The sequence below is a fragment of the Stegodyphus dumicola genome, chromosome 1 (genome assembly GCF_044657685.1).
Source record: "Stegodyphus dumicola isolate Sdum_Otavi_A_Nest chromosome 1, ASM4465768v1".
NCBI lineage: Eukaryota > Metazoa > Arthropoda > Arachnida > Araneae > Eresidae > Stegodyphus > Stegodyphus dumicola.
Window position 1 is genome coordinate 254,083,055 of NC_140768.1, and position 16,191 is coordinate 254,099,245.

The 16,191-nt window shown below is 33.1% G+C and overlaps 1 protein-coding gene across 1 annotated transcript in view; it reads left to right on the forward strand.

Moving 5' to 3' along the window:
• The first annotated feature begins 3,242 nt into the window (after positions 1-3,242).
• Positions 3,243-16,191, forward strand: part of LOC118186312 (protein tiptop-like) — a 331,058-nt gene continuing 318,109 nt past the window's right edge. Inside the window, exon 1 of the mRNA XM_085827356.1 lies at positions 3,243-3,329. Within this exon, the coding sequence (XP_085683482.1) occupies positions 3,311-3,329 (19 nt within the window). The 5' untranslated portion in view covers positions 3,243-3,310. The remainder of the gene's footprint in view (positions 3,330-16,191) is intronic.

Here is a 16,191-nt window from a genome sequence, read left to right on the forward strand (position 1 = left end):
ATGCTGAACTGAAAAACGATTGAAAGAATAGAAAAATGTATGCCCTTAATTTAACACTGCATCGGGAATTCTAAGCTTATGCTGCTTTTAAAATTTTTGTAATTTAACTGCTGAATTGTATGTGGTGTGTAAGCACAATTGTAAATTATTTAATTGTTATTAGACAAAATATCTATTGAGAAAATGGCAACAGCTAATTTCTGGATGTCGTTCTATTTACAATTTTTTAAAAATATACATTGAGATGATGTACGCTTCAAATGTTTAACGGTACGATGCAGTAAGTACGTTTGTTATGTTATGTACGTTTACGAATACGTTACGTATAGGTTATTAAGATTTATCTTTAAATAAATGTTTGTCTTTTACAACCATTTTACGAGTGATTAATTTAACTACAAAAGGAAGTTAACAGGTGTAAGTGAGCAGAAAATGACGCTTACTAATAAAACTAAAGAGACAAAAAGAAATGGTTTAGTAGGAATGAGTACAACAGCTGATTGGTAAATTGAGAGCTCAGCGAGAGCGTAAAAAGACCTTCACAATCTCTTTTGGGCGACCGTTAAAATCTGAATCCTTTCAGATTTTTCTTTTCTTGTTTTAACCTTGACCTTTCATTTTAATTTTAAGTATTGCAGTTTTCTGTTTATGTTATAAAAATGATATTTAAATAATATTTAGAAGAATTCAGATATTTAGATAAAAAGTAGTTTTTATAGAAATTATTTTTGCATCTCAGGCTTAGTTACAAAAATGCGCTTGAGCACACGGTGTAGTACGGCACTCCCAAGGCCGCGCGCACATGGGAAGTTCTGTCAGTACCTTCTAACAGAAGACTACTAACTCTAACAGTGCTATGTCTAACATGTTATACATAGGGTAGAGCGGTGCCCATGAACCTGACATTAAATTTAATTAAGTCGAATTAAGTTACTTTGTCACTTAATTTGACTCCTAACTCTTCTGTTGAGAGGTGTTCGTTCCGTTCACTCGGCTTTGCGAGCGAAGCGGTTAATAGAAACATTCATCCAACTTCTCATTCTTGATTTTTCATGACTATTGGGATTTGACAACAACAGCAACAGTATGCTATTCAAAGATGAAACCTTGCAGCGGCCGAGCGATAAAAACTGGTTCATCTGGGTTCAAAATCCGGACAACCGGCTGGCGAATGGGAGTTTTCTTCGTTTTCTCCGTTTGAGTACGAGCCATTTCCATTTAAAATTCCTCCACGAAAGCATTCCTCCATTAGGCAGATAGCCTTGGTATGTTTTATATATCATAATCTAAATAATGCAGTGCAATTCACTATATTTTGAGGATAAGCGTTTATTATTATCCCCTAGTGTTTTTTCTTTATATTGCGAAATTAGGTTAAGAAAAACATCATGTAGCGGAATCCATAGAAGTTTATTGACTATATGTAACATATATAACAGTTAACATGTTCTTTAAGTAAGTGCGTATGCATTTTAAATCAAATGCACATATGCAGATAATTACGTAACTGATATTGTTTGCGGCCTAACATTGATTGTAGTTATTATAAGCATTGCAGATTTGTTGTATATTTTTGTGTAATAACATGTACATAGGGACGTAGCTAGACGGGGAAATCCGTGCCTGGGCGCAGCATGCAGGGGGAACCAAACTGATGTTATAAAATTTTAGAATTAAGTATTTTCCATTCTTAGCAAACAGGAGAGTGCGCGAAGTCTTCAGCTGTTTCTGGACGCTCGACTCTGGTTGTAGACGAGGTAAATTGAATAAAGTGAAAAGAAAGCATTTCGCTCCAGCTTCAGTTTTATATAGGCACTGTGAGTAATTTTTACTTTAATTTAAATTTCCGCTTTTAGAAATTTAAACTGCTGATGGAGGATAAGCAACTAACTAAATTTGAAGTTATCAGAGAATATTTTGCGCTTGGAATTATTTACAGAGGGCGTGACTTATTTGGGGGTCATGTAAAATTTATTGATAATCTCAGATTTTGTTTTTTAATTTATTCCTTTTCTTTTCATTTTTAGTCCAAAGGGGCTTTGTCCCTGAAGGACTATTGTTTTCGTTTTGCTATTTTGCGTTGAAAACTTTAAAAGGCTGTATCACTTTTCAAATCGTTGCCACCAAATACTATCGCTCTGTATTATATTTGAAGAAATTAAATAATGAAGAATCTGCATTAACGTATGTGTGTTTCTCGCATTGTGATGAAACAACGGTATCTAGAGCCATCCAGTTTTGAATGACGTAATCCTACTGCGAATATGGGCATCTGAAAGCCCAAATTGGAAATTTGGAATTTGTTTTTATTATTGATTTCATATTTTATAAAGTTTAACGAATTTTTGATTAACAAACTCAACGATTTATAAAGCGAGTGGAACTGTGTATCGGAAATTCTAAAGATATGCTCACTTTAAAATCATTTTGCGACATTGCTGTTGAACTGAAATTTATGGTTTAAGTGCAAAGAGCATGATATTTAATAAATAAAGGTAACACACAAAACGTTCAAAAAACGCCAACGCCCCTTTGGAAGTAATTTAAAAGCTGAAACCTTTGTTTATTTATTTAATTTTTGTAAATATTTAATGAATGAATGCTTTTATTCCGGAAATTATAATGTAGTCGTATGGTATATGCGTGTTGTATAATAGCCCGAATAGTGAATAATTTCTTTTCTTTCTCTCATTCTTATCCGTCTTTTTATTTGTTTTACGTCACTCTGATACTCATGTGCAATTTATTTTTAAAAGGTATTTTATTAGTTTATAACAAATCCTCTAAATCTTTATAAATGTTATATATTTTTTTTTGAAAAAAATTACACTTTTAATTAAATGTGGATGTCGCGAAGGCGAAATAAGAAGGTAAGACCAAAAAGAAAAAAATCTGAGAAACCCGTATGATCTTAAACTACAGATGTACATGTATACAGACACCGTTTTTGCATTCGGCGAATCGTATTACTTTATACAATACTTTTTTTTGGAGTATTAATGATGTGTATTAAAAATGTTTTATTTTGATGAGATAAGTTTTCTTCTCCTAAAGTACGCAAATTTAAAGTTATTGTTGATAAAAATTTGCCAAAATAGAGGGTTTTTTGTTGCAATGATGGCATTCAATGGTTATAAACTTATCAAGGTCACTAGCGCGACATTTTAAAAATGTTGTCTTTTGACCAGGTGTAACATTTTTCAGTATTCACCAATAGTCTAGAAGTATCTCATATGAAGACTGTTTTGCAGCGTGTGAATGATGCACTGAATATCATGGCAACAGATCCTGTGCTTCTCGTTCGAGACAGATGGCTAACTACGATTTCCGTAAATATTTTATTCCCATTTTCTTTGCATATTAGTATAAATATAAAAAACTTAGTTTAATATATAAAATCATGCTATTGGCATGTTCCATTTCTACCTAAATCTGTTCTTCCTATATATAATTTAAAAATGTATTTTTTTAAAGAAAATGTTCTATCACATAAATGTAGCATACACTGTTTTAAACTTATTTTAGCGTACTCAAGTGAATGATTACAAAATTAGTATGTTGATTAGATACGGCAGTAATAGTCTCTGGATGGTTATATTATACGTTATTTTCGTATATTAAGATAAGGAGTTAATTTCAAAACAAGAGTAAACGAAAAAAAGAAATGTTATGCTACCATTTTATAATGCCGAATTTTCTAGAATTCAAATGTAAGCCTATTGAAACGTAAATCTATTCAAATGTAAATCTATTGAAAAACTAGTTAAGGTGACATATAGTAGTACAAATTGTCCTAAATTAACAACTCATAAATTTATTTGAGTAATAAAATAGTACTTGGGCAGTAAATTATTTTATTCAAAATTTAATTAGCTTGTAGAATACGTCTACAAACTAATTAAATTTTCAATAATTAGTTGCCTAAGCTGTTTTATCTGAAGAATTTAGTTTTCGATGAAAAAGACAGCTATTACAAGTCTCTTTTCTGCTGTTTTAAATTGGGTGCCGTTTCTTTTTAAAAAATGTTTTTATAAGTTAGGATCTTTGAAGCAATGTCTGTGTTGGGAAAGTAATATATATATATATATATATATTACAAGAAGAAATTGTCTATGTATTTAGTTAAAAATAAAACTCACGGTAAGGAAATAACTAATTAACTTAAAGTATAGTTAAATCATGTATGGTAAAGTTAAATCATGTATGGTATTTTCGGATAAATGTGACAATCTCAATGTCATTTTTTTTTAATGTAGGAGATTAATTTTTAACTACCTCTATAAATATGTCATTATCTTCTCCGTTCTTCTTTGGAATATTAATCCAAAGGAGTGAAAACTGAAATAATATTTAGCTTCGTCTGGTGCCAAAGCTAGAATTTACTGGAATGTATAAGTGCTTATTCTTAAAAATATATATATCGCTTCCCATCATAAATAAACACATTTTCAATTTAGCACATGCTTTGGCGCAAATAAGCAACATTTTGTAGATTCTACACCTCCAGTTTCGAGATTATTTCTCAGATATAAATTAATAACTTGTTGAGGGAATGTCCTGTTTGAATAATTTGGGGATTTAGTTCTTGAAAAATACATATCAAAATTTGAAACTTAATTCAAAATATAGTTATCCCTAACCTAAAAAGTATCTCATCAATTATGGCAACTTCACAGATGATTCTGTGTACTCGTCTTATAAAATCAGCTAAAATAATGTTTCTGTTTTACAATAATTCTTTACGTCTTTAAATAATATTATAATATAATAAATTCTTTACGTCTTTTAATAAAATAATTCTTTGCGTCTTCTCCGAGATCTTGTCTAAGACAGGAAGGCTATCTTTTGGATTTCTTAGATTTCAGTGCAATATTTGAACATCCTGATCGCGAATTTCTAATTATTTCACCGATTTGATAAACTGTTTACTTTTAGCCGTTTTGAATGTGTATTATTGTTTATTTACAGTGTACTGTTGATTACCCGGATGCAGATTATCCGGTTTATGGATTATGTGTGCGTGGCAAAGCCCACAAAATTTAGTCCCGCCGAAGTTAAGATACTAAACATCAAATCTTAACACTGATGTTTAAATACGTGGTGTGCAAATCGTGTGCTTTATTTAGCTTCCGGATTAGACGTTGCAAGCGAGGTATGAGTCAAAAGTGCCTTTAAGGACACGAAAAAGGCAGTATCTGCAGCTTACTGAGCTTGAACGAAGCAGTGTGATATGGCTTAGAGAAAGTGAATTTTCTTTTCGCGATATTGCAGAAAGAGTTGATGCTGGAGACTAGATGACTTATCCACTGTGCATGCGTGTTGGTAGCAGTGACCACGGGAAGGTAGCGTCTCAAAGAAGCGGGTTTCGGCGTGGCCTTCGAGATAACATGGCCTGGTTAGCTACGAGTGACGTCACGAAAGGCGTCCGATTCTTCCGTGACTTTCTTTGCTTCAGATTTGAATACGAGCGTTTCGTTCGATGTTTAGAGTGTTTTGTTTTTAATAATGCATAATAATTAAATTTCCAGAGACTTGAAAACGTATATAAAAGGTCGTATATTCATTTGCAGTTAAGATTAATAACTTAATAAATATTATTTTTTAGGAAATATTCACGAAATTTTCTATGCCATGTTTTAGGTTATCTTGTGCATTTTTTTTTACAATGTATTGTAATAATTTGTTAGAATACACTCAAAAAAGAAAGTACTGAAATAAGTAAATAAAAAGGCTGTTATTTATTAACATAAAAATATCTTTACAGTTTGAGAAGGAGAGGAATGAAAGGAATGAAAAGATTTAGAAATATAAATAATTCACTAACAAAAGTAAATATAATTTAGCAAATTAAAAGACATAAAAAATAATTTTTCCTTAAAACTATAAATATTTCAGAGCTTCCAAACATTATGCAAATGTATTTTTAATTCATTTAAATTATTATCTAATAAAATGAACAGAAAAGCCACAGAAAAAATTTAAATCTCAAACCTTTGTAAATTAAATAAATTACAATTTTGCTGCAACATTACAGAAAACAAATAATTTTCACATATTTATATGTTATCTATAGCAATAATTATAAGGATGTTTACATCATTTAATAATATTTACATTATTAGTTATATGTAGATGCATAATAAATAATATATTTACAAATAAAAGCCATCTATATAATGTTTCACAAAAGCGTAAAATCAATAAATTTGCCAACGAAAACCTCAAAACAACTATACATAGAACAAACCATGATTTCTGTCTAATTAGGAAATACTGTGCAAGTTGTACTAGTATACTGAAGCAATAATTAATCGCAATTGATAATTTATTTTGAAAAATTATGAAGTATTATCGAATAATAAGGAAACAGCAAAAGGATTAATAAATTTAAATGTAAAAGATACATTATTGAAAATATATTTGAACTGCATCATATTTAGTACACTATTTTTAAAAAATAAAACAATGTCATTTACATACTCATATCTTTTCATCACGTATTCTTGATTTTTTTAAAGTTTCCTTTCATCGATTTTTGTATGCATATTATTTTGAAGAACTTTAGTATAATTGTTTAAACAAATATTTGAAACGGTGCTCATTATTTTTTTTAATCTGCTAAAAAAGGGAATTCCACACATTAAACAAGTTTCATGAACATCAAACATGTTAATCTTTTGAACATATATCTGGGTAAGTTTGACCAGTAAAGAATGCTGTTCAACTTCTTTACTGGTTCTTTACTTTCAACTGGAACAACTTTATCTCCTAGATAAACTACTGTATTTATATGAAGCAATACAAAGATACTTTTTCAATTTTAGGATATGGATGAAAACTGAGCAATAAAATATAAATACCAGCAATAGATTTGTGTAAAATAATATTTGAAGTATCTGAAATATTTAATTTATTTGGTAACATAGAAGAAAAATCCTCAAATGATGCTATTTTGTCCTTTCTCAAAAATTCATTAAAAATATTAATCTTAGCTCTTTTTTCCTCCCTGCTCATCCTCTGAGGGGTTGGACTTTCAGATAAGTATTTTGGACAACCAGAAAAAATGCATGGGTAAGCATCGTTATTTAATTTAGGATGCCCTCTACACATCTGAATAAAAGTACTTTCGTTTGTTGGTAAATAATCATAGCGAATAATATCATCTTTTCGAAATGTTTTTCACATTGAATAATTTTTTTCACATTGAATTCATCTGCGATCACTTGAAATAAAATTTTTCCTTGGAATTTTTTTGATCCATAAATCCCGTTTTACTGTATCTTTTGGAAATTTGAATACTGATACATATTCATTAGTGCCATCGTAATTGGATTTGCATGCTGGAACGCAACATCGTGCAGGCATGATGAAGACAGCTCTACGTAGAACGTCGATCGTTATTCTTGTTAACAAATAAGTTAACTAGTAATCTCAATTTAAAAACGAAAATATCCTTAACAACATTACTTAAATTTAGCAATAAAAAAGACACGAATAATAAAAATATACAGCACGCAATCAACGTAATAAGAAGTCTTCGCTTGCAGTGCGAAGGGTGAAAGTTCAGACGCCTTACGTGACGTCAAATCACGTGATTCTGCAGCTGACCAGGCCATCTAATCTCGAAAGCCACGGTTTCGGTCGCACGCGTGCCACCACTCAGAACAAAGAGGACAGTATTCGCGGGATGTCTGTGGCGCATCGCACTGCATCTGAAGCAGATATTCGAGCTTTTGTTGGCTGACACAACGAATCATAAAAAATCGATTACTTGAGGGGCAGCTAGAAAGCGACTCGTTGGAGCAAACATACTCCATTTCAAAATCTAAATCACCTGAGACTTCGGTGGTCTCAAGCTGGAGAATGAAATGGAGATGTATTCTGATTTTAGATGACAGCCGTTTCTGTCTTGGTATCAGTGATGGCGGTATGTTGGTTAGAAGGCGTTCAGGTCAGCGCTTGGGACCAAGCTGTCTGCAGCGTAGACACATTAGACATACACCAGCAGTTATGGTCTGCGGGGGCAATTTCCTATGAGCGGGAGCACTCTGTTGGCTATCCCACACACCTTGACGGCAAGACTGGTGACTGCACCGGTTTATGTTGGCGTTCTTCAGTATTATTCCACGTGACATTTTTTAACAAGTTAACGCTGATTCCCATACTGCTGCTATCACACAACCTGCTCTGCAGAGTGTAGAAGTGTTGCGTTGGCATGCGCGATTACCAGATATTTCTCTCATTAAGGCCGTATGGGGTATGATTGGACGACAAATCCAGCGTCATCCACAACCAGCACTGATCGTTTCTGTTTTAACTGACCAAAAGCAATAGGCAGGGAACTCCATCCCACAAAATAACAAACAATACCTGTAAGACACAATGCATGTGCGTTTTCATGCTTGCATTCAACGTCGTGGCAACTACAACGGTTATTAATGTATCGCCATTTAACATTTGGAATGGCTCTTCTTCGCGCATACTGCGACTTTGACATAATAATCAAATAAATATGTTACCTTGGCAGATGATTTGCCCATATGTCATTTCTCTAAACTGATTTCTTCTTGGTAGTACGATTTCATTTTCCATCAGAGTATTTAAAATGTCATCCATATATAGCAAAAATGGTTCAAAATGGCAGAGTTAAATTCCAGAACATTAGAAAATTCCCTCAGAAGGCTTCGTTCATATAATCAGATAGCCCTCACGTGCTTTGCCGTGCATATGCCGAGTACTTAAGACTACTGAATGCTAGTAGTTCAATATGCTATGAGTTCGTATCGAGGCAAATGGGGTGTCTCTATGGCTTATTTTCGCGGCTTTCCTCGTGTGCAACATAAATGCGAGAGTTTTCGTAAGAAAGCCCTTAACACAGGCATTCCTCCGATTAGGCTTTGCCATATTCAAATAACCTAACCTAACTAACTATAATAAAAACAATCTAATCCAATCTAAACGTTAGGCGGAAAACCGTTTGTGACTTTAATTTGTCGTAAATTAACGTTACTTGAAAGCTTCCGAATATAGCTAATAAAGAAAAAACTAAATTCTTTAAGACGTAGCTGTGTATGTATTTCACAGGGTTGCTTGCGCTCAAGCCTGCAACAAATATTTCTATCAAACAGCAGTATTTTCTATTTTATCAGCACAAGAAGCCCGCTAACTGAAAACAATAAGCATCTCGAAGAGGTTGCATTCGGGATGTTTAATAGATAAAATTAACTAAAATCAGACTGCTTGTTCAACAGACACCTTGTATTGATGTTTTCCATCACAAAGCAAAGTAATCTTTTAATATGTAAATACACACACGCACACACAGAAATATGTACTTGAACGAAGGGGGAGGAGATAAATGATCGCTGTCTTATGTTATGATATGTAAACAGAAAAAAAATAGGTAATATTTACTTCATTAATTTACTGAAAGGGGTTGGAAAGGCGAAAGACTGATCCTTGTAATTTTCGATAATTTAGTAAAAAACTCAGATAAAAAAAATTCATTGTAAACGCATTAATTGCATTAATTGCTATAATGGAGAAATTATTTAATTAATAGGTAAAAATTAGTAAAACGAGATAAATTAGTAAATTTACAAATATGAACAGGATTAACATCGTAATTTGGACGGAATACATAACGATTTCTCGCAGAGAACAACCCCGATCGAAAACCGTTACTGTATCTGCTGCAAAACAGGTGTACTTCAATTCCTTTTAAACTACAGTCCCCAATTTTTGGTGAATTGGAAAAAGTTCTGAAATATTCTTTTTCTCATTGTACTTTTATATTGGCATTCGTTTTTCTAATTGCATTTTTATGTAGGTATTCTTTTTTCGTTGTATTTTCTCGCTGTTTTTGTACGCGTAATCCTTTTTTTTTATTTTATTATTTTTCTGTATTATGAATTATTTTAAACTTCTCCTTTTATTATTAATAATTATAAGCGTTTATTTATTAATACTTCATTGTTACGTTTTCTTCTGGAATCATTTTTTTTTCCCTGAAGATCCTTTTTCGTATGCGAAAGTCAGAACTATGGGCCTGTGAGACTCGATAAGTCTCATCTAGATACGTATGTGTATCTCGATCAGTCTCACATAGATGCATATGGGTCTCGAAAAGTCTCAGATGCGTATGGGTGCGAGGCTTAAGGACCACTGCTCTCGAAGTTTTGGAAAGCTGAAGAAGGATGTGAAACCCTTTGATTCTATTCTCCAGGACTCTCTAGATCCACAATTGGAAGGAACTAAGCAAAGTCATACTATCACCATTCGTAACCTGAGATCAATGATTATGGACAGACGCTTCCGCTAATCTATCCATGGTTTTATTCATTGGCGACTTTTAAGGCCATAAGGCTAAAAATAAGCAAAAGCAACATAACAGTGTATTTTCACCCCTTTAAGATGTACTTTATTTTCACAGCTTTTTATAGAATGAATTTTTCTTTCGTGATAATAAATAAATACTGTCAATATGGGGACCAAATTTCTAAAACTTTAGAGGTAAACCTTATTAGTCTAAAACAAAATAACTCCTGAAACAAAATAACCGTCACTGCATTATCTTTCTTATAATCGGATTCAGGGTGTTAAAAAAGCTAAGGATGAATTTTGTTTACTACAGTATTTTGAAATCTACTGAACAACTTATATTTTTAAAAGTATCCTTTAAAATTCTTGCAGAAAATATAAGAGGTAAAAAAATTTCTGGATCACTTTCTTGGCGCTAATCGGTCTTGGCATCATTTCAATCACAAATATCTGATAATCCGGTAATGATATTGCATTACAGTTTGGCAACCCTACACGGAGGAGAGTTTCACAATCACACTGGAGAGATTTCCCGATTCGCCAATAAAATAAAACCGCATCTCAGCTACGTGCTTTTCGGGGGATGCTGCAAAGGGGGGGGTAATACGGAGAGAACGAATACTTCCTTCTCTTATACCATCCCCACTCTCAGTTTCTACTACAGACCCCTTCCTTATTCCCACTGCCAGAGATCGAACTGTTTGTAATTGAGGACATGTTAATCGTGCCTCTCATAATCTATTTATTTACGCTAGCCATTTTTAATAGGCGACTTGCAATCAGGCCGCCTATGCTAATGAATATTTTCATACCGATTATCGGGTTCAAGTAAGCGATGAGAGAAAACAACGCCATACCATGCGATTGAGAAAAATTATTTTCACCACTGAAATGGAAGTGGTATTTGGTAATAATTCTCTATCGTTTGGTGGTTGAAGAGAGAAAAAAAAAGAGCTGTAATGGAACTGAAATAATGATATTCGAAGACTTGTATCGAGTCATCAGTGAGCCAAACGAATAATTATTTGTGTATTGTCATATTTCTCTGTAGGCATGAGTGGGTTTTTCAGTAATTAGAAACTAGGGGCGAGGAGTTGCGTGAAACGTAATTGTTGTTTACTTTCTTTGCTATCGCGATACATTTTGTCGGCTTTCGATTTTTAAGCGCAGGTGTTAGTTATCTATTACTTTATGAAAAGATGAAATGCATAGTGGAAAAAAGTGTATTCTGTTCGAGGCATAGTTCATTGATTGAACATTTATCTGTCATTCTCTAAATGTTGATTAAGTGTTAAACTTTTGCTCTTTGAACATAAACTGTCCCCCCTCCAAGAAAAAATTTAATTTTAGCTGCAGAGCGGTATTTTTCGCCCAGATTTAAATCCTCGGACGGATTACAAATGTTAATAAAGCACGGAATCAGTGATATTATTAAATTTCTTGTTAGAAGTGTCCATTTTGAACAGTTCATACGAGCACTTCCGTGGTATTCTAGCCTCCCTTAAAAATTATGGATACATCTCTATATGAAAGTGTACTACATAGAATGAAGTTCTAAATGTATGTGGTGAAATATTATCTTTATTTTATATTGTATATCTTGCAAAATTAAATTATCTCTAAGTTTTCGATGCAGAATTATTTCCGTCATCTCCTTTAGAGAGTCTTATTATGAAAGAATGTAGTATATAAATATATATACTTTACATCAGTTTTATGAAGAGTCATATAAAGCGAGAGCTGCTGAACACTTTTATGAACATATACTACTTTCTCTCGTTTATTCCCCTTGAGGGCGACATCGCGGTGAGCTGGTGTGTCGGGAAAATATACCATGCGATCCAGAAGTCACGCTCAAACTTTAAAAAATTGTGGAAATTCCGAAATGGGTCTTAATGGCATTTTTTTTTCTGCGGTTGACACCCTTGTACTTTTACTAATATTTGATTTGCATCTTGTGCTGTTGGCTTTAAAAAAACCCTTTTTTTAAAAAAAAGATAGAGAGGAGTTTTTATGATTGAGCATTACTTCGCAACGTATACCGAACAGGTGGCCATTTTCTTTAGCTAAACGTGTCGAGTTTTTCGAAATTAGGTTACCAATTAGAATATTAGGGTCTTGTTAAGCTCACGAACATTTCGAAAGTAACACTTAGTTATGAAAATATGTCCTGCTTGCGAAAAATTTTTCTTCATCTTGAACCAAACAGCTTGTTTTTAAAGTTAACAGCGTAAACTGCAACTGAAATTCCAAGTGACGTTATTTTTAACAGTAAAATGATGCCATCCATTGAAACGATTTGGCATAATGAATACTTCATAATTTTTTAATATTTTTATGTGTGCAAATTTTGGATCATCCGGTTTGATAGATGCATATGTTGTGGTCTACACAAAAGCACGCCATGACTGAGGACGGGTCAGCCGCTTTCTAAAGCAATTATTGCGTATCTGTATGACATCGAAAACTTCCGTCCAAAGAGTCTAAAAATTAATTGAAGGTTGTGTAATATCCCTGGACGCACCTTCATTACAAAATGTTTTAAAATATACTTTAAATCAAAAATGGTTTGGAAATTATTATGAGCATAAGGTAATTTAAAAATATGCCCCCCCCCCCCGTTGTAGTACAACACGAGCTAAACAATTTTCTCTTGAAAGATATGTACACTAACCTGATATTTGGAACGAAAAACCATTTACCTCATTCACCTCATTTCGACTGCGGTAATTTTTTTTAAACATAAGAAATATAATTTTTAAGCTATTTATTTCAATAACGGAGGACGGAGAATGACTCGGTTTAATAACTTTTTATTGATAATATTTTGAAAATATGAAAACTGTTATTAGAAAAGAGAATAATGCTTTTAATTTAACAATGGCCAATAGGCAATGGGGTCTAAATATCTTTTTTGCAAAAACTTGTATGGTGCGTGTTGTCTTATTACAGAAAAGATCCAAAAATTAAATAACTAGTTATCAATAAAGCATTCGTGGCGCGATATTTCGAATTATAGTTGTCTGATGTCTAGAGTTTAATTTAACCTAGTAATAATACCCATTGATTACAACTCTATAAATTCTTTTATTTTATCGATCTTTTATTCTCATATTTTATTACAGATACTATATAAAATTTTATAGTTATGTAATTATTTCAAAAGTTATTCATTAGGAAAGGTATCTGATATCTAGTACAAAGTGCATTTGTTTCCTACTGAAACAACAGTAAGTATAAAAATGCTTTGATTTCCTGGCAATAGAAAATTAAGAACTCAGGATGAATTATTCATTTAGTAGAAAACTTTAAGGTGGCACTTCCGTGTGGGTATTAGCAATGATCTTTGTCATATTTTATGACTAAGCATATTGAATTTGGCTTTTAGGAGGATATGTTTTCTCTGATTTGGATGGAATACTTATTTACCAAATACTTATATGCCGTTTATTGCCTTTTAATGTTACAGATCATAAGAAGTAATTTATTCCTTTGTTTTTTAGTGGCAGGCTAATGTTTACTTCTGCAACCTTTCCGGTCATCTTTGTTTTATTATACTTCATAATTAAAAGATTACTATGTCGATTTGAATATTATTTTTTATCTTAATGTTACTTTAATAATATAATATCACATAACAGTTCTCTTTAAGAAGCTGTATTTAAGATTCTGTACAATTAAGATTCTGCATTTTACAATAGTTTTAGTTAATATGTATTTAACAAATGAATTTGAAAATAATTACATTCATTCCTTAATCTGAAGTTTCGTAGGAATTTTACAATACCATGTTTATTTATTTACTATGGTAAAGAGAGATGGAAAGATATCTGGAACCGTCACGACGAAACTGTCCCATGATAGATTAGGACATCTCGTGTCTCCACCCGAATGACAGCTGAAAAATGGTCCTCCCCAGACAAGGAACAAATCCCTGGTTGGTATGGGATATTTTGCTATGACACCCTAGATGTATCTGTCACATGATAAGACCGGCCTAGCCAATGATAATCTAGCGTTTGCGTTTCTGACTTGCAGCGTATTTACTGCAAGTGATTAATATCCGGACAGAATGATGATTTTTTTGTCTTTTGTTTGCTTATCAGGATCCGCGACGAAGTTCGTCTGTGATTCCGTGATTCTTGTTGGGAATGTTTCTCCTTTTGCTGTTGCCGACTATCCTCTGAAACATCTAAGTGGGCGGAAATGAATAAAATCATTTTTAATGCTGGTAAATATAATAGGAAAGCCAATGGGTCAATGATTTATTGTGTTAGAGTACATATAATGATAAGAATCATACATATGACCCTAATATAATGCAACATCACTGGTACATAGGAGTGTCAGGAAGAAAAATTTCAAATCTCAGCACTTTTTATCACCGATTAAAAGAATAATATTAAATGTTCATAGAAACAATTACATAAATGTAATCCTACAGTGGGTGATATAGTTGGAAAATGTATCTCAGCAAAGCACACTTAGGGTTATCTTCCTAAAGGAATTTCTAAGGAGAATTTAGTAAAAGTTCCTTTCACTCACTGTGTTCAGCCTTCGAGAGTCGGGTTTAGCATAGCCAGCTGGAATGTGCTCCATTATCTACAACTATCTAGCATCATCGATAGTCTTTTTATTGGCACAAGTTCAGCAAGCTAGCTCAAAAACTGGAGTTGATTTTATGCTGGTCTCAGTTCTATGCCTGTGGCGACTCTGGATTGATATTGATTCTGTGCATGTAAGAAAATAGTAATTGAATCAAATTGTTTCAATCTTAATTGTGCTCTGTTTATAGTTGTGTAAATCTTATTTTTGCCATGTGAATGCTGATTGAATGCCAGTACGTCGATCTTACGTTGGACTGATCCTGTGCCATGTGTAGATCTTACACCGGGTCAGTTCTTTGATGGTGTATCGATCCTACACCATATCAATCCTATGCCTTTTTTCCATCTTACATCGTACGGAATTTAAGCTTTGTCTACAAAATGCCAGTGTGGATCCTATGCCGCCTTTTGTCCATCTTACACCGTATGGAATGTAAGCTTTGTCTATGAAATGCCAGTGTCGATCCTATGCCGATGTGTCGATTTTACGCCGTGTTAATCCTGTGGCAGTGTCGATTTAAGATGGATAGATAACTTTGAACGGTGTATGGATCTTCCACCGCGGGTTCTATGCCAGTGTGTTGATATTATGTCGGTTTTTCGATCTTACGCCGTATGAATGCATGCCGTTGTCAATCCGAAGCAGTGCCAGTTGTTTCCCTGGAAGGCTTCTGTGCAGCCATCAAATGTGCATTAATCATTTTACTAATTATTATCAAAACTTTTTCCTTGCTTCGATCATGGTCTAGTAACTGGTATGTATGTCCTGTCCTGGTGTCGATTCTGCTTCGTGCCAATGCTACGCAGTGCCGATCCTGTAAAGTGTCATTTTTACTTAGTATCGATCCTATGAATGTAAACTAAGTCAATACTAATCAGATTAGCAATGCTTCTTTTAGTATCCTTCGTTTGAATTATGCGAAAATACGAATTATTTTGAGGAGATGTAAGTTCATATACGCGAATATGTGCGAGAATCATATGGGTAGTTATTGCAGATTATTTTTATATAGATTATATTTTCACTTAATTTCTATTTTATATTTATTTGCCGCTTTTCCTGGGAAGATACCTAATAGCCATTAGAATTGCTGTAATGCAACATTTAGCCTACAGGGATAGTGGTTTACAGTAAAGCTGCAGTAAATTTTTGGTATAACACTTCGGATAGGAGACAATATTCAAAAGTTCAGATTGCTTCTAAAATAACAAATCAGTCCTATTCTTACGTATATCCGTGACTTATATGCGCATTATTGTGAAT